Below are 24178 nucleotides of genomic sequence, written 5' to 3'. Positions count from 1 at the left end.
ATTTGGCACATCGCAATGAATAAGGTCTAGAATGATGTGTGTTAAGTTTCGTGAAAATCGGTTTAGATTTAGATATAGCTCCCATATATATATATTCGTCCGATTTAAGGTAAATGGTGCACCAAAGTCCCTATATAACTTTCGATTTACACGGAATTCGGCATAACGTACGGAATTGCGTATACAATAATGTGTGCTAAGTTTCATGAAAATCAGTTCAGATTTAGATAAAGCTCATATATATATATATATATATATATATATATTTTCGCCCGATTTTAGGTAAATGGTGCACCAAAGTCCCTGGAAATTTTTTCATTTGCACGAATTTTGGAAAAGAGTACTGAGTTAATTCTAGAATGATGTGTGCATATAAAACCGTACAGATTTATATATAGTTCCCATATATATATATATATATATATATATATATGACACAACGTACTGAAGTAATATAAATTACTCTCTGGCAAGTTTTCCTGAAATTGGTTCAGATATAGATATATAACAAACACGCGACGTCTCTTAGGATACATATGTAGAATATACCCAACGTGGTGAAGCGTATCATAAAGTCGTCCCAGTCCGACTTTACTACTTTCCTTACTGCTTTAAACATATTTTCACTTTCACTACTTCATATAGGCGTGGAATTTTTAAACATATTTTTTCAACGGCCTCATATAGGCATGGATTTTTTTTTTAATTTAAAGGTCCTGCTATCAGCCGATATATTAAAAAAAATATTTTAAATTTTTATATAAACTTTTGTCTAATATTAATTTTCCTATTTTTCATTTCATTTCAGATTATGGCCTTTTATCGAACTGAATAATACAATTTGAAAATCATCAATAACAAAATCTCACACACCCACAGACATAATCATGTCTTCGTCAATATGTACACATTTCTCCCAGAATGCCTGGAAAAAAGATTTATGTTCGAATTGTTTTAAATCGAAGGATGAGCATAAACAAGCTGCTGCTGCCTTGGCTGCCTCCCGATCCAAATACACCTCCCTTTCGTCAAGTTTAAGTTCGGGCCTTAGCTCCAAGTCATCCTCCTCAAGCGATCCAAAGACTGATTATCCAAATAAAAATAAGAAACCTGCAAAAAGTATCATCAAAAGGACACCCGGAAAGGGTAAACATAAATCCCATAAAGTAAATTTCCCTAAAAACATCTCCGAAATTATTGGCTATGGTGGTGAATGGTCCGATGATTCGGATGATGATCATGATTTTATGAATTTAGCCAATGATAAAGATGATGATAAAATTTCGGGTTCCGATGATGAAGAGACCATCGAATTGAAACGTATCACCCGAGCCAATACAGACTTTAATATGAATAATGGTAATTTACTGGGCGACCCGCAGGAAAATATTAAGAAAACATTTGCGGCATTAAAATTGGGTGCTCCCCAAGTCGATAAGGAGGGTAAAAAGCAAACATTGCAAATTAATGTTTTGCCATTTGGAGCCAATGAAACCAAGGAGGTAAGTGCAAAGACCACCCAGGTGGTGGCATCAACCTCCACGGCAAGTAGCAGTAAATCTGCTGTGAAAGCTAAATTTGAAACAAAAACAGAAAACACAGTCACCACCACAACAACTACAACATCAATTAAATCGGTGGCAAAGAAATCAAATACCACAAGTTCTAGTAGTTCGAGTATGTCCAGCAAAGCCCTCAACGATCCAATGTCTTCCGCAATGGAAAGTGATGGCAAGGATAGTCCACCCATTGAAAGGGCCATGGAGAAATCATTGTTGGATGAAATTTCCGAAACCTTGGAAAAGAAACAAACAGAAAAATTGGCCACCGAACAAAAGGCCTCAGCAGCTGGTGGCAATACGGCCTCAGCCTCCAGTAGCTCTGCGGGTAAAATTAAATTCGAAATTGGCAGCCTCACTGAGTCATTGGAGAACAAGACCTTTCTCGACCTTAAGAAGCCAATTGTGCGTAACCCGCCTATCACAAAGGATCAAGTCAAACCCAAAGTAAATGTGTTCAATAAATATTCCGATTCGGATAGCAACTGTTCGGATACAGAGAATGGCATTTCCGCATACTATGATGTGGTGGAGACCTCACAGACTTATGAAAATCTACCCGATGGTAAATATGAAAGTAAAGATAAGGCAAAGGCGAATAGCTCCGCCAAGGCAGATCAAACCGATTCCAATTCCTCTTCCTCCAATGTTTTCTCTTCTTCACAATATATCACAGATATGCTGCTTTCTTCCAAGACCCGGGCAGCATCGTATAATCTACACGAGGGTAACTTTATGACCAGTAAAATAACCTCCGATGGTTTGATTGTCACGAAATGTAGCTCCGATGATGCTCTCGATTCTACGGGCAGTAGTTTTGATGGCAGCAGTGATGAAGAGACTTCGTATAATATGATCCGCAGTGAATCGGATTCGGGTATTGGCATTAGTATCGGGCATGATTATAAAAACATACACATGACCGAAAAGGATAGAGATCGCTTGAGAATTGAAAAGAAATTGAGTGCCAGTACGAATAATTCCGATTATGAAGATATTCAGGTGGCAGATCAGAAGCCCTTGATGACCCTCAAGGAAATTAAATTAAATGAAGAAGTGGAGAAGTCGGCTCCATTCTTATTGGAAAAATCAAGGGAGTTACATGGGGAGCCAGATGGCAGTGCTGATCCTGATGGTAGTTTGGAAAATCAAGAGCCCCAGGAAATACCACCCTTGCCTAAGTCACCACCACCCACAACCAAAGTTATTGATGCTCGTCCATCCTTCTTGCATGGCTTGCAGAAACAACATCCTCCCATTTTGCTAAAGAAACCGGATTTGCCAGTTAAGCCATTAGTTTCACCCACACCAAGTCCCATGAAGACCTTCCTAACAAAGAGGCCACCAACCACCACCTCTACCACTTCCAGTAATAATAACAACTCCAATAGTGGTATATCTTCACCACCCTCCAATGATCAACAGCAGGTCATATCCCAGCTACAAATGATCATGTCCAAATCTTTGGAAAATCAGGACAATGACTCTACGAAAGATGAAAATAAACTGAAAAAGGGTAAGGCACCCAATCCTCCGCCAGCACTAGAAACCAAATCCAGTGCCCCACCATCACCTGAAAAAGATTACAATATGGAGGAGGAATTTGCCAAACAACAAAACAATGAACCTCCCAAGCAAACCCCATCTCAGGCCCCCAACAAGGATCAAGAGGAACCAAAAGAATCCCATTACTCCGCAAATGATTTTGGTAACTCCTCCCCTGCGGCCTCAATGTATACACGCAAAATAGGCGCCATGACCAGTGACGGCACTGTGGGTAAAAATTCCGCTGCCGCTGCTGCCATTCGCGAAAAAGATAAACGTGAACGGGCCATTATCAATCCTAAGTTCCGCAGCCTTAACACCTTTGCCACTCAACGCAGCAATGCCATAAAAAATCTGCAACTTCAAAATGCCACATCCTCCATCAGCTTTAATCAATCACTCACACCCGAACCTAAACCGCGAACTCCTAAAACCCTTTCCGCCTCGGAGGAAAATCTCACTGCCGATAGTATCACCAAAACTGTCACCACATCTATGTCCATCACCAATTTGGCTACAGCCTCCTCTCAATCGGGCGATAAGAAATCCTCTTCCTCGGCCAATCAAACCAAAACTAAAACGAAATTTTCCATTAAGAAATTTTTACGCATGGGAGCCAGTAAGACCACAGAAAATCTAACCAAACAAAAGGAAAGCATTTATTCGGAAATTTGCACCGGCGAAGAGGTGGGTGTTGCGGGCAAGCCGCGTTTAGTCATCATCCATCCCATCGACATCAATACCACAGCTGTCGAAGTGGTCAAGGACATAACAAAGACAAACGATTCAGTTACAGCCCAAACAGTGGCTGTGGTCACGGCCAAACCGCCGGCACCACCATTACGTTCCATGGACACGCAACGTAGTCACGAAATGAATAAGCCAGCAAGGCCGCCGCCACCAAAAAGTGCAGAATTGCGAAGAAAGCAACAGATTGCATTGACCACATCATTGCCAATGGCATCGTCGTCGTCATCGCCATCCTCTACGCCATCGGGAGCAGCAACAACAACATCAGCCACATCTGCAAACTCCACTAATGGAACAGGCAATGCCAACAGCAGCAGCAGCAGTAACAATAATATTACTTCCTCGCCCAAAACATCGTCATCTTCCACATCAGCCAGCAACAACAACATCCGCATTATGGGAGGAGGAGGAAGTTCAGCAGGAGATCAACAAAGCGGTTCGATAAAAAGCAAATCGGACAATGTTTATGCCAATTTAGGTGAGTACATAAAAAACGAACTTAAAAGCCTCCATAAAAACAATGGCAAATATTTAAGGTTTACTTCGTTATTTTTTTAATGTTCGGGAGAGGATGGGACAGGGTCGTAACTGAGAGCTTATATTATATATTTGTAATATAATCAAGTAAAAGCGTCGTAACATTTATAGTCCACTATGAGGAAGCAGACATAAAACAAAATAATTAAGGGAATTTTAATGGTTCCAGCCTCATAGGACCTTCAAAATTTCTAATATAGTTCTGGGCCTTTATATAAGGTCATGTCAAAACATAGGTTCATGTTGGTTTTAAAGGAGGTTTGGGTATTTTATGAGAACCTGTAATTCAAATCTCCAACCACTTCGGTTCAAAAATGACGGCGGGACTTTCAAAATTCTTAAAATATGACGGGACCCTTATGTGAATGTTATGTGAAAACCAGGACTTATACGTCTTAAATTTGTCGGGACCCTTATGTGGAAACCTGGACCTATATTGAACATTTGTGTATGTTGAATCTTTCTGGAAACCTATATATTAAATTACAGAAGTTTATAACTGAGGGTGTAGCCTTCAAAGCCCAAAAATTGGTCGGAACATTTCTCCTAAAGGAAATGAAACTAAATAAACATGTCAAGAAATCTGAAATCCACCACTTCGGCGAGTAAAATTAAATTTTAAATTGACATGGATGTCGGCTTACTACGATGTCGTGGAGACTTCACAGATTTATGAAAATCTACTCATATACTCATATGGCTTTGGAAATCCGAATACACATGTCGGGTCGTATCATTTTTAGAGGGCCTATTTCAATATATGGAATTTGAAACCATTTTCTGCAAAAAAATTATGTTCGCCGAAATGCCAAACAACAGCTAACCCGTATCAAAAATGAGACTGAAACTAGGACTACGTCCATCAGAATACCAAAAAGTGTCGTGACATTTGTAGAGGGCCTATGTCTATGTATGGAACAATTTTCTGTGAGGATGAGTTTTTGCCTCCAGAATTCGAAATGCCAAACTACTGTCAACCCGTATCGAAAATATGGCGGATTCCTTATATGGTGACTATAACAAACCGTGGAAAGATATAATCACCTTATGATAGAGGGCATCAGAAATGAAGCTAAAATTTTCAAAGAACCGAAAATATGGCTGTTATATTGAGGGCTATTGAAGAACCGTTGGGTCATTCTGCCTTATGCTAAAGCGTATTAAAATATATTTTTTATAGAAGTTATGGAAGATATAAGACTTCTGATAAGAAGAAGGTCCTATATTTATAGAAGACTCCTTTATATTCTGTACGTCTTCAAGAGATGGATAGAATACCGTATATAAAACGTCTATTATAAAACATATATTATAATAAAAGTTATTTTTTTAATGGAATATATATTGTAGACCTTCTATATTTCTACGGTCAACTTGGTACATTCTATAGGTCTCCTATGGTCAGAATACATTTTATAATCTTCTATAAATAGAACATTCTATATAGGTCCTCTGTAGACAGAAGTTCTCTATCTGATCTTCTCATAAAATATCTGAAGTTGACCTTCATGGGTCCCCTATGGCTAGAAATCCACTGGAGATCTGGACAGGAGATCTTCTGTAGACCCATTTAAATTATTTTATCTATAGAAGGACTCATGCAGGTATTCTGTCTAATTCTAGGTTTTCTTCTTGCCTATCGGGAATAGGTTTTATTGGACTTCTACAAACTGAAGATATTCTGCAGATCTTCTAAAGACATAAGACCTTATAAAGGTCTTTTATAGGAGTCGTGTTGTGGACCGTTTATATTTATATGGACAGATCAGAAAACTTTTTATAGATCCTTTATATATTCTATCTATAGAAGATATCCTACAGGTGTTCTGCCTAATTCTAAGTTTCCTTCTTGTCTATCGGGAATAGACAGAAAATCTTTTATATGTATTCTATATATAATATTTTATATAAGTCCTCTTCAAGCAGATGTCCCCCTATATGGCCTCTCGTATAATATCTTCAATGAGTCTCCAGCGGACAAAAGGCCTTTCAAAAGACTTCTATCGACGGAAAGTATTTTATAGGTGTCTATAAAAGATAGATGTTCTTCTATAGGTTTTCTTTTGCATAAGACTTTCTATAATTATCCTATAGACAGAAGACCTTCTAGATAGAAAAATTTGTATAAGCTTCTGTGAACAGAAGTTCTTCTGTTTGGCCACCTATGAACAGGTCATAGTAGACCTTTATTAGACCTATGAACTGTAGACGATATTCTATAGGTTTAGTAGAGACACACGTAATTTCATATGTCTTCTATAAAAAATGTATCTTCTTTAGATCTAGCAAAGGCGATACCTTTTATAGGTGTTTTATAGGAAAAAATGTTCTTTAGGTCTTCTCCAGGCAAATTATCCTCTTTTATAGGTCTTCCACATACAGAATTCCTTTGGCGGGTATTCCATAATTTTCGAACTAATAATAGTCCCATATATTTGGAGTTTGTATACACCTCATCAAATTGTTTAACGACGTCTCTGACCAAAACCTTATCACACTCTATAATATCCTAGGTATGCCAAATAATAAAAAAATAAGTACATATTTTTTAGACAAATAGTTGTGAAGATGATCTCCTATTCTATGTTGTATTTTCTCAGTTTAAAAAACTATATTGCGTGTTTAGGAGGTATTACATCCAATGCCATGATGATGATGTGGAGAATGTTGATGATCTATAAGCACAGAATAGCAACAAAAAATCATACTACATTAAAACAAACGACAGCTTATGTCAGATGACAGAATACCTTTAAGGCTGGTGGGCAACACAGATGGATGATGAATTTACAAGTTCCTATTGACTCACTACCTCTGACATACTTCCGTGTCCCTCACTTCCCCCAAAAAAACGCAACCTGGTCAATTCAAAGAGTATCGTTTAAACGTAATTAATTGCAAACCATTTTTTTCGTTGTTGTCGGTTCCAACTCAAACTAGGCTGTCGTGACCAACAGCAGCAACAGTCCACAGTCATGGCATTACATGTCATGAATGATGTTCGGACAGCATTTTCCAACATCAGTAACATCGTCATCATCTTCCCGTGTCATCCTCCTCGTCATCATCCTCTTCATTTTTGTTGTTTTGATGTAAAAACATCATCATGTACAAATGATGTGAAACGTTTACGTACTTGCGTAATGCTTTAGGGCTTATTTCCTCAGTTTTTTTCTTGTTTTTCCATCTATCTATTTATCGTACTTTTTTGCTAATAGTTGGATGTTTCTTCTTTGTTTTTTTGCATTTGTTTTCCTTCTTGCTGGACGTAACATTTCCTGGAAATGGAGCATTAGATAAAATGATTCAAGAACTGTGAACCTCTTTGTAATGGTTTGTTTTCTCAGTTTTGTTGTTTTTGTTCTTTTTATCTTTGATCACAGGATGTTTTGGTCAGGAAGTTTACGTTTTTTGAAGTTAAATTGAATTTTTATGATGTGTCGTGAAATTGAAATGGGAAATAATGTTTGTCATTTTTCAAAAAGAGAAGAATAAAAGGGCATTATAGTTGCAGGATGGTCAGTATATAGTAGGTTGGGAAAAAAGAAATCTGTTATTTTTATATGAACTGTAGGACTTTATTTAACATGCTTCGGAATGTCCGATATGGGCCAAATATGCACAGTTTTGTGTATGATTTTTTGTAATTTTAAATGTAACATCATATTGCCTCTTTCGTAGAAGTCATGCTCTCTATTTACAAAAAAAAAAATCTAGTAGTCGATTTTCACAATCCTCCCTAGATTCCAATTTTTATCATTAAACAAATTTTGCAATACAAAAAAAGGAGATAATCGCTTGGTCCGGACTGTATGGCGGATGCATTAAAACATCCCAATCAAACTCCAGAAGTTTCTGGCGAGTCACTGTAGATGTGTGTGGCTTACACTTGTCCTTGTGGAACACGACAACTCTCCTATTGGCCAATTCTGGTCGTTTGTGGTCAATTGCTATATTCAAATGGTCCAGTTGTTAACAGTAGTGATCAGAATTTAGCGTTTGGTTTGGCCACCGTTTGAGGTGCTTCACCGCTCTTTTACCACAATCGTTTTCGCACAGGATTATCGTATGTGATCCATTTCTCATCTCCAGTCACCATCCGTATAAGAGATTGGTATATCTGTTTGGCCAAGGCTTCGCAAATGGAAATTCGATCCATCCTATGTTAATTGATGTGGCACCCAACATCGAGCTTCTTTTTGAATCCAGGTTTGTGTAAATGGCTTAAAACAATTTTTAGCTCCTGGTGATGTTACGACTGATTTTATCGACACTTTAGATGACCGGCCTAATGGATTTCTTTTTCCCTAACCTAATATATCGCAGATATATATCTAATCCGACCCGAAGATAACCAGCTTCAATGGGGATCATTCTTGGTCTATTTAAATGAACCGTGCTAAATTTCCAAAATACTTATCCTCAAAAATAACCATGGTTCTAAAGGTCTCCAGAAGAAGACCTTCTATGGTTCTACCATAGCCAAAAGACTTTTATTGGTCTCCTGGGGACAAAAGTTTTTCTGTTTGGCCTTGTCCCACAACAGACCACCTTCTATAGATTTCGTACTAACAATAGGCTTTCCATAGTTCTTCTGTGGTATCTTATGGACAAAATACCTTCTATAGGTCTTCTGTGGACAGAAATGTTTTCTATAGATACAAAACTGTTTGTATGTCTTCTAAGATTATTTCGAGATATAGAGGATATTCTATAGTTAGTGGACCTTATGTAGGATATTTTATATAGGTCTACTATAGACAGATGTTTTACTATAGGCCAAGATAATTATCCTCAAAAGTAACTACGGGGACTACTATAAAAATAAGACCTTCTATAGTGTAGTGTATCTACCATACACTGCTCATCCAAATGGCGGATCTATATCCGAAGTCTTTTGGGCCAAGTCTGTTTCAAACAATTGGAGAGATTTAAAAATGTCTTTGCATATCGTTAAATTTTTCATGAGAAAGTTGCCTAGTGCATTGGATAGTGTGTCATAGGACAAACCGATTGGTCCTAGGTTTGGATCTTAGCGAAGATGACAACAAATGTTTCATAGTGCGTTTCAAATATTTGAGACTCCAGCAGAAATACACTCGAAGCTTTACCGGCATTCCAATAAGCAAACTCTGCATTGACATATAGACACGAGGATAGCACAAAATAGAAATGGCGCCACCCACAGGAAAATTGCACAACTAAATAAGCAAGGACTCCAACCACGACATAACATTCAAGAGGGCGATATTTCTAGGTAACGATAGATGGCAGTTTTATTAGGTAGGCCCGGTTACAGTAGGACAATCTTATGCAAGGACTTATCGAGTAAGATGTTGATGCTTTATGGAGATCCTCCCAAGAGAATCTACAGGGGGGAATATGTTTTTATATATTTAAACTTCTTCCAATATCATATTAAGTGAATAGATTATTTGATCTTATCTGATGTACCACTCCCTAAGTCTAAAAATTTTGATAATTGCCATGGACTAATATCCACTTTTTTTGTAAGGAAATTTGGTGTCTAATTAGAATCCAAAAAAATATATATTCGTGTCTAAGAACCTTAACCGTATATATGACATTTATAATCTTGTTAGGAAAAAGGACAATACGAATTTGCCTCTTGATTACGAATTGTATAGCGTGTGTATAAAAATTGATCGGTTATAGTGCTAAAATACCGTATCCTGAAGTGCTGGGGTGCTACATACAGAATAAACCAACATTGTTAATTTTTTTGTATTTCAAACGAAACACAAGGTGAATAGATCAGAAATTACCATTTCAGGATTCACAATTTCAGGATACACATTCACCGGTCCTAGTTCATTTATAATAAGTTTTCTGACTAATCCAGCCACTATCGTGCTTGCTAAGATTTCTGCCTGAAAATTACTCAATATTCGCTCAAAGTGGGTTAAAATGAGACTCCATCCAAAATACACCCGATGCCCCTTGACATTCTAATAACTAAATTCTGCATCAACATAAAGTAATATGGATATCACAAAATATAAATGGCGCCAACCACAGAAGAATGGCAAAATGAAATAAGCAAAGACCTCAACCACGGCATAAAATTCGAGAGGGCGATGTTTCCAGGCGACGATAGGTGGCAGTTGCTTTAAGTAGAACCGGTTACAGTAGACCAATCATATACTTACATTTAAATTGTTTAAAAAAGCTTGAATACAGATCTAATATCCTTGAATAGATTAACCGGAAATCTAAATTACAAATGTATTGTTTTTTTAAGGAGGGTTAAAATTAATTCGAGCACTTCAAAATAAACAATTGGCATTGAAAAGTGTGGGCATAACGATATTAAATTTTTACTGAACAAGTATTTAAATAAATATTTATATTCTATTAATCGACAAAATCACTTATTCGCAATGCTTCGGTTGTGACCGTATCTAACTGCATTTAATATATATTTTTTCTCTGGCTTTAATTAGTAAATTTTCCATAGTAAACACATAAGTCATGCTCTTGGGTTAAATTTTTGTAGCCACCACACCCAAAAACCACTATTATCAACAATTAACCTGTAACGGTTTTCATTTGGCACCCCAAAACAATCAACAAAATTTCAAAACAATTTATCTACCTCTAGGGGGAAATTTAACCTTTTTTGTTTTGTTTTCCATGGCCTTAACGTCGCCAACACCAACTCTAATGAAAACAAATGCCTATCACAAGTGAAACAGAAAAAAAACTAGAAGCCATGATTTATGGTATTACCATCACCAGATGATGTCGTTCTTCTTGGCTATCATAAATGCAAACATATTTTTGGTGAGTGTGTGGAAACCACACACGCACTTGACTTGCCTTCAAGCAATATTTTCTAACATCACAACACTTGACTTGTTCACATGCATATGTGTAACGATAATCCCTTCAGCATTTCATATATCTCCCTGGGTAGGATAATACATACATCATCAGCAACAGCAGCATCAACAGGGTTATATTTAAAGTGTTATTGATTTATCACAATTTTTGTTGTTGTTTTTCTGTGTGTTCGATGTTCGTAGTGGCCCCAAAAAATCTTATTGACATTTTGACCCATATTCCACCCATAAGTTAAGTGTGGATCACAAAGACCCAAATCAATTTTTCAAAATTGTTACAAGTACTGGTTGGTTGGTTGGCCGGCCAACAAACAGGTATGGCCAGTTGAAATGTTTAACTGAGATTGTTGAGTGTTGATAGGGAAGGAGAGGAGAGAAGTAGATAAATGAAAATGCATCATGCAATTCTGTTCAACATTCTTTCTTTGAAATAGGGGTACTCACGTGTTGTAGCCTTATTAGAAGAATATCTTATTTACAACTAAAAGGTTAGCTTATGGGAAGTACAGTTACTAATTATTTAGCGGTTGATTCATTCGAAAACCCTTGCACTGTGCATTGTGTTTATCCTGAGTAACTAAAATCAGAGAATATAATAGAGGGGTAGTTAAAAAATTAACCAGAATAATTTTTTGCCTAACCTGTGGATTCTGTTGGGATCTATTCCGAAGGAGAATGTTAAAGTATTAATCTCGATTTTTACAGATCTTCCTCATTGCCAAAAGTTCGCTCCATTGACATCCTTATTTTTTGATCTCTCGTAAAAATGTCGCTTAGATGGATTTAAAGGTTCTGCAACCTGGTTCTTCAAACCATCTGCGGCCAGCTTTCTAGAAGTCGAGATTGCTAATTTTAATAAAAGGGGGATTGGCGACGAAAATTAATGTTATAGGTTCTTTTTTGAGTTTTTTTTTTTTTGTCGTGGAAATTACGGCCAGATGAATTTTGAGGTATCTTAAATTATAAACTGAAAGCTTTCCCGAAGTACATTTTCCGGCTATAAGAGGTGTGGATTTTTTAAAGAGTATTTTTTAAGGACTAGAAGAGGCGTGGATTTTTTAAAAAATATCGTTTAAGGACTAAAAAAGGATTTTTCAAAAAATATTTTGAAGGAAAAGAAGAGGCGTGGATTTTTTAAGAACTAGAAGGGGCGTGGATTTTTTATGAGCTAGAAGAGGCGTGGATTTTTTAAGAACTAGCAGAGACGTGGATTTTTTAAGAACTAGAAGAGGCATGGATTTTTTAAGAACTAGAAGAGGCGTGGATTTTTTAAGAACTAGAAGAGGCATGGATTTCTTTAAGAACTAGAAGAGGATTTTTGGGAGGATTGATTTTTTAAATATTTTTTTTTTAAATTTTTAAAGAATATTTTTCTAAGAACCAAAACAAGGCGAGTATTTTTTGAAGAATATTTTTCTAAGAGCCTACCAAATTGTCCTTGAAATAGTGTCATTGCAGGACGTGAATTTGTTAAATACGAGGCGGGTATTTCTTAAAGAAATTTTTTTAAGGACCATACCTAACCAAAAGATCCAGTGGTTAGAGATTTTGAAGTCGTGTTTCTCAGGGCCTTAGTAATAAGAAGCCATGCCGATTTCGGCATAATATTTACCTTAGAGAAGAGTGTTTGCTTTTCAAGCGCCTTCTACCAAGCAAGAGAGCCATAGCGGTTAGTAAAGGGTGTTAATCCCTAGCTCTTTCCTTTCGAATTCTTTTGTGAGTAACGTGTTATTAGATATCTCTACATTCCTATTGGAAGTTAATTAGAGATCAAGAATTGTTCTGAGGTATTTGACTCCTAATGAGAGATCCAAAGTCACGCCCTTCAAAGTTGATAGAGGGAATTTTGGGATTTTACGTACCAATTCTGTCTTAGTTTGGCACTTGGCCCCAAGATCATTGACGCGGGTCCAGTTCGACAAAATTACAAATGCACTATGCACAATATTGGATATGCTTTGTAACACTTGAATACCCCTTGTTAAAGATCTCAAATCTCGTTCTTATAATGCCAGATTTTTTCTTCAACTCAATATGAACGGGTTTTCCATATGGAAGCGTCATTATTATTTTAAAAACCGTTCTGAAGTCGCACTTATGTAGTGTGTGTATATATGTGTATATGCGCAATAAAAGCAGGTGTAACAAGTTACCAAAGAAGTTAAAGTAGGAGACGTCGACAATTGTTGTGGTGGTGGTAATGATGGCTTGGCGTTTTGAAGAAAATAAAGGTTAATATACAGGTTCTGACTTCCACCTCAGGCATTGCATATTGACACCTTCTTTCCATGTATGTATGTATTGTACGTAGAATGTTGTTCTTCCCAAAAGCAATTCTTCTTTTCTTGATGGGTATCCATTCCCCCTCTACGAACCACCCCCTGCGGGTGTTTCGAAGAAATTATCTTTCTTTCATTCATTTCTTCTTCACCTGCTTGCCGGTTCTCCAGCCGTTGTTGGCTCATCGTTTTTGGAATCTTGCTTAACCATCACTTGTTTTTTTCTGTTTTTTGTTTTTCTTTTGGTCATAATCTGTGTGAAGTCAAGTTTAAGCATTTTATTATTATTGTAGCTGCTGCTGCTCAACACTGCTGACAATGTGATGATGTGCACTTAACCCACTTTAATCTTTAGCTGTATTTACTACAGCTCAAGCATGTAGCGATTGTTACTACACCCCGCCACCCATTATCGTAATGGTGGCTTTACTTCTTCATATTCTCCTGCTTCTTAACTTTGGTGTCATTGTGGCTTAGACTTGTTACCGAGAATTATATTTGTTGTCTCGTTTTTTTCGTTGTTTTTTCTTTTCTATCTAAACTTTCTTATTCGTCGCTTTTGGTACCGTTAACTTGATTAAAATGCGTGGCTGCCGCTTTTGGTGGCTTCAATGTTGTTTACTCTAACCAACCGAATATGGAAAGATGAGGCCATCAACACAAAACAACTGAGGTAATCAATCGGAGATACAGTGATGAAGGAACGGTGGGGAGAGGTCTTCAAAAATATAAATAAAAAATGTTGAATTTTAATTTTCATAGTAATTGAAAATATAATTCAGAAAAAAAACTGCGCTTGTTACTGTCCTTGAAAAATTTCTTCAAATTGTAGGCTTATTGTAATCCTTAAAAAATATTTTTTGAAAAATCTAGGCCTGTTGTAGACCTCGAAAAATTCTTTAAAAAATTTAGGCCTTGTTATAGCTCTTGAAAAACTCTACGCCTTGTTCATGGCCATAAAAATTATTTAGTAAAACTATGCCTTGTTATATTCCTTGAAAAAATATTGTATTAACAATTATAGGCGTGTTGTAGCCTTGAAAAAATCGACGATTTTTTATAGTCCTTGATTTTTTAAAATCATATAAAAATATATATTTTTAAATCCGGACCTTATTATATAAGCATTGTGTTGATCTTAAAAAAACTTTAAAAAATATAAGCCTTAGGTTAATTTAAAAAAAAAAATCTTTAAAAAATATAATCCTTGTAATAGCCCTTGAAAAAATATTCTTTAAAAATGGTCCTTATAAAAATATTTATTTAAACCTTGCACGCCCCATATACTGCTAAAAAAATATTTTTTAAACAATATTCTTAAAAAACTCTACACCTCATGAATTCTTAAAAAAATCTTAGAAAACAGCTAAACTGTTGTCTTGAAAAAAAACACGCCTTCTTTAGTCCTTAAAAATATTCTAAAAAAAAAATCAAGCATTGGTCCTTGAAAAAAAATATTGTTTTTAAATTTCATTCTAAAAACCCCACGCCATGTAATAATCCTCGAAAAAATATTCTAAAAAACTCACGCCTTGTAATGATCCTTTAAAAAAATATTCTTTAAAAAAATCCTCGCCTTGTAATGTTCCTTAAAAATCTTCTAAAAAAATCAACGTCTTTTAATGATCCTTAAACAAACAACGCCTTGTAATCCTTAAAAAATCAACGCCTTTTAATGATCCCTAAAAAATCAACGCCTTGTAATGATCCTTAAAAAATCAACGCCTTGTAATGATCCTTAAAAAATCCACGCCTTGTAATGATCCTTAAAAAATCCACGCCTTGTAATGATCCTTAAAAAATCCACGCATGGTAATGATCCTTAAAAAATCCACGCCTTGTAATGATCCTTAAAAAATCCACGGCTTGTAAATCATTTACTTCTTCAAAAATATCTTTTTAAAAAACCCACGCCTCATTTACTTCTTCAAAAATATTTTTTTAAAAAATCCACGCCTCATTTACTTCTTCAAAAATATTTTTTTAAAAAATCCACGCCTCATTTACTTCTTCAAAAATATTTTTTTAAAAAATCAACGCCTCATTTAGTCCTTGAAAAAAATTCTTAAAAATCCACGACATATTTCTTTTAAAAATCTGGTTTAATTAAACCACTGTTCCCCTGGCAATGGCCACATTCAGGTATCCACTTCCTTGAAAAAGGCCCTTGAAAAAAATTCTTAAAAATCCACGTCATATTTCTTTTAAAAATCTGGTTTAATTAAACCACTGTTCCCCTGACAATGGCCACATTCAGGTATCCACTTCTAATGTGTGCTAACAAATTTTGCGTACATGCTATTTTCGTATTCAAGGTGTAGTAAGATGGATGGGCGGTTAGCTGGCTCATGATTCATATGATGGCTCATAAAAAATGCGATGGTATAAGACGTTGTTGGTAAACTTTTTATGATGATAATAATTACGATGATCAAAACCAATTAATATTGGCATAATGACCAGCAATCCATTCATCCATGTACATACACACACATCCACATCATCTGCAGGATAATGTATTTCAAGTTGACCAAAGTCTTTGGCCTTAACTAAAAATTTTATTGGGTATGGTATTTAGATTCCTTCTTTCCACCCAGAGCAAACCCTCTTTAACGCCCATCTTTCTTTTTACGAATTTATTGACAAGTTGTTGTGTGAGTTCGTTTTTTCTACTTTTTTTTCTTCTTCTTTCGGTTGGAAAAAAGGTGTATATTTTTTTGGGTTGGGGATAATAACGTTAAGTTGCGAGATTCTTTGGCGATTACCACAACTCTTCTTATTTGCCGGTTTACCACACGTTATTGAGGTTAATGGGTAAACTTCGTCACATATTCTTGAAGGTCGTATCTTGTTTTGGTATATTTTTGTTATCTGTATATTTGGGTGTGTGTGTGTGTGAATGTTTGCGTGGTTGCCATTTTTGCAAAAAAATGCTCAAGCCACATTCACGACGACGTGATTTGGGTTAGAATCTTTAAGTGTCCGCTTTTACATCTTTGCCAATTGGTTGGCTGGTTAGCTTTGGTAGTCTGGAGAAATGTTATTAACCATACCCAATTTATGTGTGTATATATTTGTGGGTAGGTAGATGTGGTATATATGTAAATATATGAATACATCCCATAGACAAGAGGAATTAGAATTGGCTGTCTCTGGCAGTCATACACACATAGACATATCTATGAATTCTTTCTACAACATCAAATCATGATTAATTATAGAAAATTGTCTTCAAACAGCATATAGGATTTAATAATGATTAATGATATCGATCGAAATGGAACATAACGGTAACAATTATGCTGCTGCCCAGAAATAGACGGCTTACTGAGTAAAAAAAAGAATAATATGTATTGAAATTATTGTATTCTAGTTTATGAGAACTATTAATTAAAATTTTATTGTGACAAACATTTGTCATGAGATCGTTATTGTATGACATATTTTTGAAATACTTTAAATTTGAAATCAGAACTAAAAACAAATATAAAACTAGAATAGTTGCTATTAATAGAAGAATAAATAGCCTTAAAATCCTTAGCTGTTTTAGTCTTTGAAAAATAGTTCCAAAAAAATTCCACCCCAATAAATTCCTTGAAAAATATTTTAAAAAAAGCCATGCCTGTTTTTCCATAAGCCGAGCTTAAAAACGATTTCCAAGCGCGTCGGTCTTGTGCACATCTCCTCCAAATTGAAAGACCACGTTCCAAGATGTTGTTTTCTACTTGGTCTTTCCATCTGATTCGTGGCCTTCCCCTTCTACGGGAACCATCAGTAGGCTCGCTTTTATATGCCTTCGCTTTTATATGCCTCATTCATTCGCAGAACATGGCCTAGCCATCGTAGTCGTCCGCGTATAAATTGTAAAGCTCGTGGTTCATTTGACGCCGATATTCACCGTCAACGTAGATCTTTCGTAGAATTTTTCTCTCAAACACTCCAAGAGCTACCTCGTCTGCTTTCGTAAGTACCCATGATTCAGAATAATATAATAGCACGGCTAGTACCAACATCTTGTAGTGTGTGTGTTTCGTCTGGCGGGAGGTGGCCTCGTTTCTAAACTGCTTACTTAGATCATAGTAGCATCTTTTGGCCATCACAATCCTTCTCCGAATTTCAAAACTTATGTCATTCGTTTTATTTATGGCGGTACAAAGGTATATAAAATCTTTAACTACCTCGAAGCTGTAGTTCTCAAGTTCCACAGTTGGTCCGAGTCTACTAGACGTTTTGCGCGTTGATTCTCGCCGTTTACTGCCAGACCTACTTTGGCAGACTCCATCTCTATTTGTTCAAAGGTGGATGTTACCACTCTCAATGTTCGACCCATTATGTCGATGACATCGGCGTAGGCGAGTAACATGTGTTGTTTGGTGTACGGAGTGTTATTTCTGTTCACCTTTGCGTCTCGTATGACCTTTTCCAGCAGGATGTTAAAAAGATCACACGACAAACTGTCACCTTGTCTGAATCCTCGATCGATATTGGAGGGATCCGATAGGTCTTTTGCGACTTTAACTGCTGACCTTGTGTCACTTAAAGTTATCCTGCATAGCCGTATTAATTTTGCAGGAATGCCGAACGTAGCTTTAAACATCACTGTCGATGTGTGGGTCTTTTCTATGATTTAGCGCAGAGTGAAAATCTGGTCAATGGTGGATTTGACAGGTCTGAAGCCGCATTGGTATGGTCCAATAATACCATTGACCATTGGCTTCAATCGTTCACACAGCACACTGCATAGCACTTTTTATGCGATGTATATCGAGATGCTTGAATCTGGTGCTGTCAATTACCATGTCTTTTGCAGTTTCTTCCGATTTTTGCATTAAAACCTAATAGCAGATTTTTAATGTCATGGCCAGGGCAGCGATCATATGCTTTTTCTAGGCACTCATAAAATATGTCTTTGGTCTGCTCATCTTTGTCTTCGGTGAGAGCATGGGCGTAAATAAGACTGATGTAGAATAACTTCGGCCTTAAAAATATTCCTTAAAAAGTCCACACCTGTATTGGCCCTTAAAATATTTTTAAAAAATGTTATTGTCCCAAATTATTTATAACTTTCTAATTCTTCCTTTCCCAATCTATTTCATTCCAGGCGAAATTCGTTCATCAATCGCACCACGTAAACCAGAACGTACGGCCAGTATGCGTGAACGTGAGGCACAATTGGAATTGGCACGTAAACGTCATATTGGAATTAATCAACAGTCGAATGGAAACAACAGCAAGGAAAACGTCGATACTCTCTCAATTTGCTCGTCAAATGGTGAAAATGTATCTGCGGATCAACAACATTCCACAAATCCCAATGGTTCTAACAATGCAACAACTACAAATTCTAACAACAACAAGCAACATGCCATTAAAAATATACAAAGTCCACAATTGGGTGGCATCAATGCCTCACGTCAGGAAGGTAAATCGTCGACAACAAATAATAGTGGCAGTCGTACCAGTACCTTTGAACGTAAGAAAAATGAAGCGAAACCAACAATGTCCAATAAATTGGAAATATTTGAAACAAACGCACAAACGAACAACAACAGCAACAACAACCAGAACGCCAGCAATGCGTCCGATACTTGTTCGATTAAATCGGACAGTCGCACCAATAGCCTTAAGGATACGGTGCGCAAGATCAACAGTACCATTGATAATTACCTAAAGGATAAGAGGGACTATGAGAATATGTATGAAATGGTTAAGACACCATCATCGCCGCCACCACCACCAGCCAGATCGGCTGATTTGCAGGCCTCACAGAGGCTCATGCAGGCACGACGTAGAGAGAATCTACAATTGGACACCATCTCTGTGGCCAGTTATACACGCAGTGAATATGGACCTGTTAGGACTTATGGCCTCAACAATAGTTTGGGTGAGTAGAGGAGATTTGTGATTTTTTTAAAGGATAATGGTTTTCATGATGTTTACTTTTTCGCTTTTTCGTCTCTATTTTTTCCTTATTCTTTAGCGAACATTCCACGCATGATTTCGGCTTCGTATTGCGGCAGTGAAATGGGTGATTTGGATATATATTCACCCTACAGTTATTATGGCAGTGAAGCGGGTGGTGACATTACTGCTGATATTAATGACAGTGTGTGGGGTGTACCATCGGTAAGTTTGGGAGAGAGGATTTTTTGTTAGAATCCGAAATATTAATGTATTTTTCTCTTTGTAGGCCATGAAGACCCGAGTAAAAGCCACAAATCGCCTACGCATGCGCAAGGGACGCAGTGTCGTCCACAAAACCATCGAGGATAATTACTCAGCTGTTGTGGGAGCCAATCATGAAGCCTTGGCACAAGTTTTGGAACAGGTAAGAGGCGTTCTACCAAAAGAAAAAAATAGGGAAGAGCTTAGGGCACTGATGGTGCTTCAAAAATATTCCGTAAAAAATCCTCGCCTTTAGGCCTGATGATGCTTCAAAAATATTCCGTAAAAAATCCTCGCCTTTAGGCCTGATGATGCTTCAAAAATATTCCGTAAAAAATCCTCGCCTTTAGGCCTGATGATGCTTCAAAAATATTCCGTAAAAATCCTCGACTTTAGGCCTGATGGTGCTTGAAAAATATTCATTAAAAAATCCACGCCTTTAGGCCTAATGGTGCTTGAAAAATACTCTTTAAAAAATCCACGCCTTTAGGCCTGATGGTGCTTGAAAAATACTCTTTAAAAAATCCACGCCTTTAATCCTGATGGTGCTTGAAAAATACTCTTTAAAAAATCCACGCCTTTAGGCCTAATAGTGCTTCAAAAACACTCTTTAAAAATCTACACCTTTAGGACTGATAGTGCTTCAAAAATATCTTTAAAAATCCACGCCTTTAGGCCTGATAGTGCTTCAAAATACTCTTTAAAAAATCCACGCCTTTAGGCCTGATAATGCTTCAAACATACTCTTTAAAAAATCAACGCCTTTGGGCCTGATAGTGTTTGAAGAATATTCTTTAAGAAATCCACGCCTTTAGGCCTGATGATGCTTGAAAAAATATTCTTTAAAAAATCCACGCCTTTAGGCCTGATGATGCTTGAAAAAATATTCTTTAAAAAATCAACGCCTTTGGGCCTGATGGTGTTTTAAGAATATTCTTTAAGAAATCCACGCCTTTAGGCCTGATGATGCTTAAAAAAATATTCTTTAAAAACCCACGCCTTTAGGTCTGATGGTGTATGAAAAATATTCTTTAAAAAATATGCCTGATGGTGGATGAACAAATTCTTAAAGGCTGACATAAGGTCGTATAGTCCTTAACCTTATATCAGCTTTTCTGGGTTGGAAGAACTTCTCATGACCTCCTTGTTTGTCTTCTATAGTTGTACTAAATTGTATCGACTTGCTTTAATTTTAATTCCTTTATGTAACATATCCTTCATAACAAACATCTCCAATTTATTTCTTTGCAGCTCCAACAAACCCCCATTATACCGCCAGCCCTGCGGCCACTTGCCAATGCCATAAACTTGCGTTTTGAAGATTTCACCATCCTCGAAGGAGCTCAAGCATTTGTTGTGGGCAAAAAAGCATTCCATGCCGCACTGTGGACAACAGCACCCGTAACATTGGCCCTCTCAGCCGATTGCAATCAATTAGCCGGCATTGGTGGAGAATTAAGTCAACTTTCCGGTGGTGTATCGGGTGCACTAAATCCCATTACAGAATTTTGTGATGTTGTACCCAGCTATCATTTGCCATTAATGCCAACAACAGAAATGACATTGTTACAGGCTACCATATCGGTGTTGCCACGTCTGCAGCTGGACACCTTGCAATCGATTGGAGCCATACTAAAGGGTAAATCACATGTTTTGGATAAGAGCAATTTCAATTTCCGTGGTTCGATACCTAATCTGACAATATTGAAAGATGTAGGTGCGCTTAACAACAATGCGAACAACAACATGAGAAATGGCATGTCGGTACAAAATCTCAGTACTCTCAATGAAGAAATTGCTGGCAGTGGAGATTTAAGTTTGAAATTACCCGAACAGCAGCAGGAACAAAATACAGCCATCAATGGCATGCCAGCATTTGATGATGTCATGACCCGTGAGGTGGCCTTCATAATGCTACAACTTATCAACGGTATGAAACATTTGCAAGTTAAAGCTGTCGAAGAGATGCCATTGAGCCTTTCCAATGTGGTGCTATCCAAGGAATACGATAACAAAGATGCCCAGGCGCGTTTGTGTGTATTACAGGGGTAAGTATTGGAAGATGTTTTATTTATTTTTATTTATTGTATGAAAATTAAATACAACTTAGGTGATAAGGACCCTTAGAAATATAGATCTTTGGAAGAACTGTGGTAGGTTTTTATCTGCAATATAAGTATAGGGAACGAAAAGTAAATCGTTATAAATATTAAGAAGTACTTCGATTAAATTTCTTAAATTTTAGAAGAACGATAGGAAGAAAAAAATATTTTATATAAATGAACATTTTAATGATGTTAATAATTTGAAACAGGTTTATTTAATATTCTACATTTTTGGAATGTATTCTGTCTTAAGAAGTGGTCTCTTCTATTTTACGTTGTCGTGATCGAAAATCTTCTAATATGGAAGGCATATTTATTATATAAATATAAGTTCTTCACAAATGTGACTCCCTACAACCTTACACTGTATATAGCAGCCTTTATAAGTTTATTCATATATGGATGAAAGTTTATAGTTTATAATATGGTTTACAGTTTAAAGGAGGGGAAGGAGTATTCTAACTATAAAAGTCTTATAAAATAGATCTGTCTTTAGAAGAGTTTAAAATTATTATTATTATTATTTTGTAAAGAGATCCTCAATGGCCTTCCAAAAGATTATTAACCCCTTGAACACCTTCTATCTAAAGAAAGCCGTCAAATAAACACCTCAAATGCAGTTTAAAAAAGCGTTCAAATATTCATATATCCCCAGCAAATCTAGAAAAAATCTTTGAAATACCTCTTTTATTTATAAACGAATTTCTATTCTAACATGTTTTTGCCGATGGAAGGCCCATATTCTACCGATGTCGATCTGAAATGATTTCTTCTTATAGAATAAGTTGTGAACTCGTCGTTTAATGTTTTAATTTTTTTAAAACCTCTGCCTATAGATGGTCTGTGAAAGCCTATATATTTTTATTATAAAAAGTCTCTGTAAACTCATTTTATTTCCTAAATGAAACAGGTATATTATCTCTAGAAATCTTTTATAAAGATATTTTAAGTACCTTTTGAAGGTCTACTATCCATAGAAGATTTCCTTCCCGAAGGTTTTCAGTATGTAATTGACTTTCTGCCTCAACAGGTGTAAATTGTTGTCTATTACCTTAATCTCCTTCGAAGGTCTCAGAAGGCATTTCTTTATAGTCTCTAGAATAGCTCTAGATGGTTTCATATCCTTCGAAAGTCCTGTAAAGATCTTCTGTAAATATTGACCTGTAGTTTTATATTTCTATGAAAGATATCCAAAATCAAAGGTTCGTTAGAAAATGTTATTATTAATTTTGTCGAATGTCTAAAAGTATGCTTTAATTTTCTTAACTACTTACAACTCCTTGAAAAGAATTCCCAAAGGCCTTAAAGTAATGAACATATTTTTAAATATAATATAGACAACCGTCAGAACTTGGAGGCATACTATTCATTAAGGTCTTCATAAAGGACTTCAGCATATAGTTGGTTTTCTGCCTTAAAAGTATAGCCAGGAAATTTGGTCTTGTGTGCTTTTTAAAATATCTCCTAACCTATTCTCCACTATATCTTGACAATATGTTTCAACAGACTTTTAGAGGTTATTTTATTTTTAAAATATATGTTGTTGTAGCAGATGAGCGGGAGTAGGATATTTAATATGGTGTAGTCAATTGCTATGCGCGGCCTTTTGTTGTACCATAAAGGAATGCATCTAAGAAGAAGCCTCTCACTATCCCAAATTACTGAAGTAGGTTGTTTGGCACTATATTGCATCTGTAGCCGTTTTCGTGGTTCGAAGGCGTTTCGCTATCGACGGTCTGTTGACGTTCACTGCAAAGATTTCTTGAATGACCTGAAAGTTCTGACGAATATGTCAGGGAGGTGGATCTGTTATCACTTAGTGATAGTTGGGATAGCAGATAAGATGCCGGTAGGAACTGTTCAGTCAACAGCACATTTTCTTGTTTAACGGACAACATTCTGATTTCTTCATGATCCACTTTTTTTTGCATAGACCTATTGCAATTCGGATTGGATTTTATTGTGATGCTTTCAAAGTAGCATGTTCACGCTGGCAATGCATACCGATAGCTCTTTATGTCACTGTAGAGGTTTCCTTATACAGTAAAATTAGCGTAGAACGACTGCTAATATGTCCCTATAAGCCACAGTAAAAAATGGGCTGAGCTTTGTTCAGGACTTTTGGATTTTGTAGTTATAGCCGGTTTTTAGTTATAAGCAATTTTACCCATGGGTGCGTGTCAGAGCTTTTAGAACTTTGTTCCCAGTATTCACCTTCTGGTTACTGTAGTTAACGTGCGGGAAAAAAGGAAAAGGAGGATATGGACTGTTAAAATACACCTGAAAAATAGGTTCCTAAAAGTCACATTAATAAATCGGCTGAAATTTGTTTTCGTCGTTATAGCCGCTGTATGGTTATAAACAATTTCGACGGA

General features: G+C 36.4%; 1 protein-coding gene across 1 annotated transcript; it reads left to right on the top strand.

The window, feature by feature from the left end:
- Positions 1-885: 885 nt before the first annotated feature.
- On the top strand, positions 886-21750 carry LOC133323525 (serine-rich adhesin for platelets-like). The gene is made up of 6 exons (XM_061532444.1): positions 886-4072; positions 4232-4332; positions 18635-19417; positions 19514-19659; positions 19724-19861; positions 20950-21750. The coding sequence occupies exons 1-6, from the start codon at positions 888-890 to the stop codon at positions 21748-21750; spliced, it is 5154 nt and encodes a 1717-aa protein (XP_061388428.1). The 5' UTR covers positions 886-887.
- The last annotated feature ends 2428 nt before the right edge of the window (positions 21751-24178 follow it).

This window comes from Musca vetustissima, unplaced genomic scaffold (assembly GCF_032173495.1).
Source record: "Musca vetustissima isolate MV318-11 ecotype Yass unplaced genomic scaffold, APGP_CSIRO_Mvet_v1 utg7851, whole genome shotgun sequence".
Classification (NCBI taxonomy): domain Eukaryota; kingdom Metazoa; phylum Arthropoda; class Insecta; order Diptera; family Muscidae; genus Musca; species Musca vetustissima.
The sequence above is the reverse complement of the archived record's forward strand: the minus strand, read 5'-3'. Positions and strand labels throughout refer to the sequence as shown.

Bases quoted from the DNA above. Each gene is read 5' to 3' on its own strand.
- LOC133323525 (XM_061532444.1), top strand. From the start codon at position 888: ATGTCTTCGTCAATATGTACACATTTCTCCCAGAATGCCTGGAAAAAA. The intron at 4,333-18,634 runs GTGAGTACATAA...ATTTCATTCCAG, and splicing joins CAATGTTTATGCCAATTTAG to GCGAAATTCGTTCATCAATC. The intron at 19,418-19,513 runs GTGAGTAGAGGA...CTTATTCTTTAG, and splicing joins TGGCCTCAACAATAGTTTGG to CGAACATTCCACGCATGATT.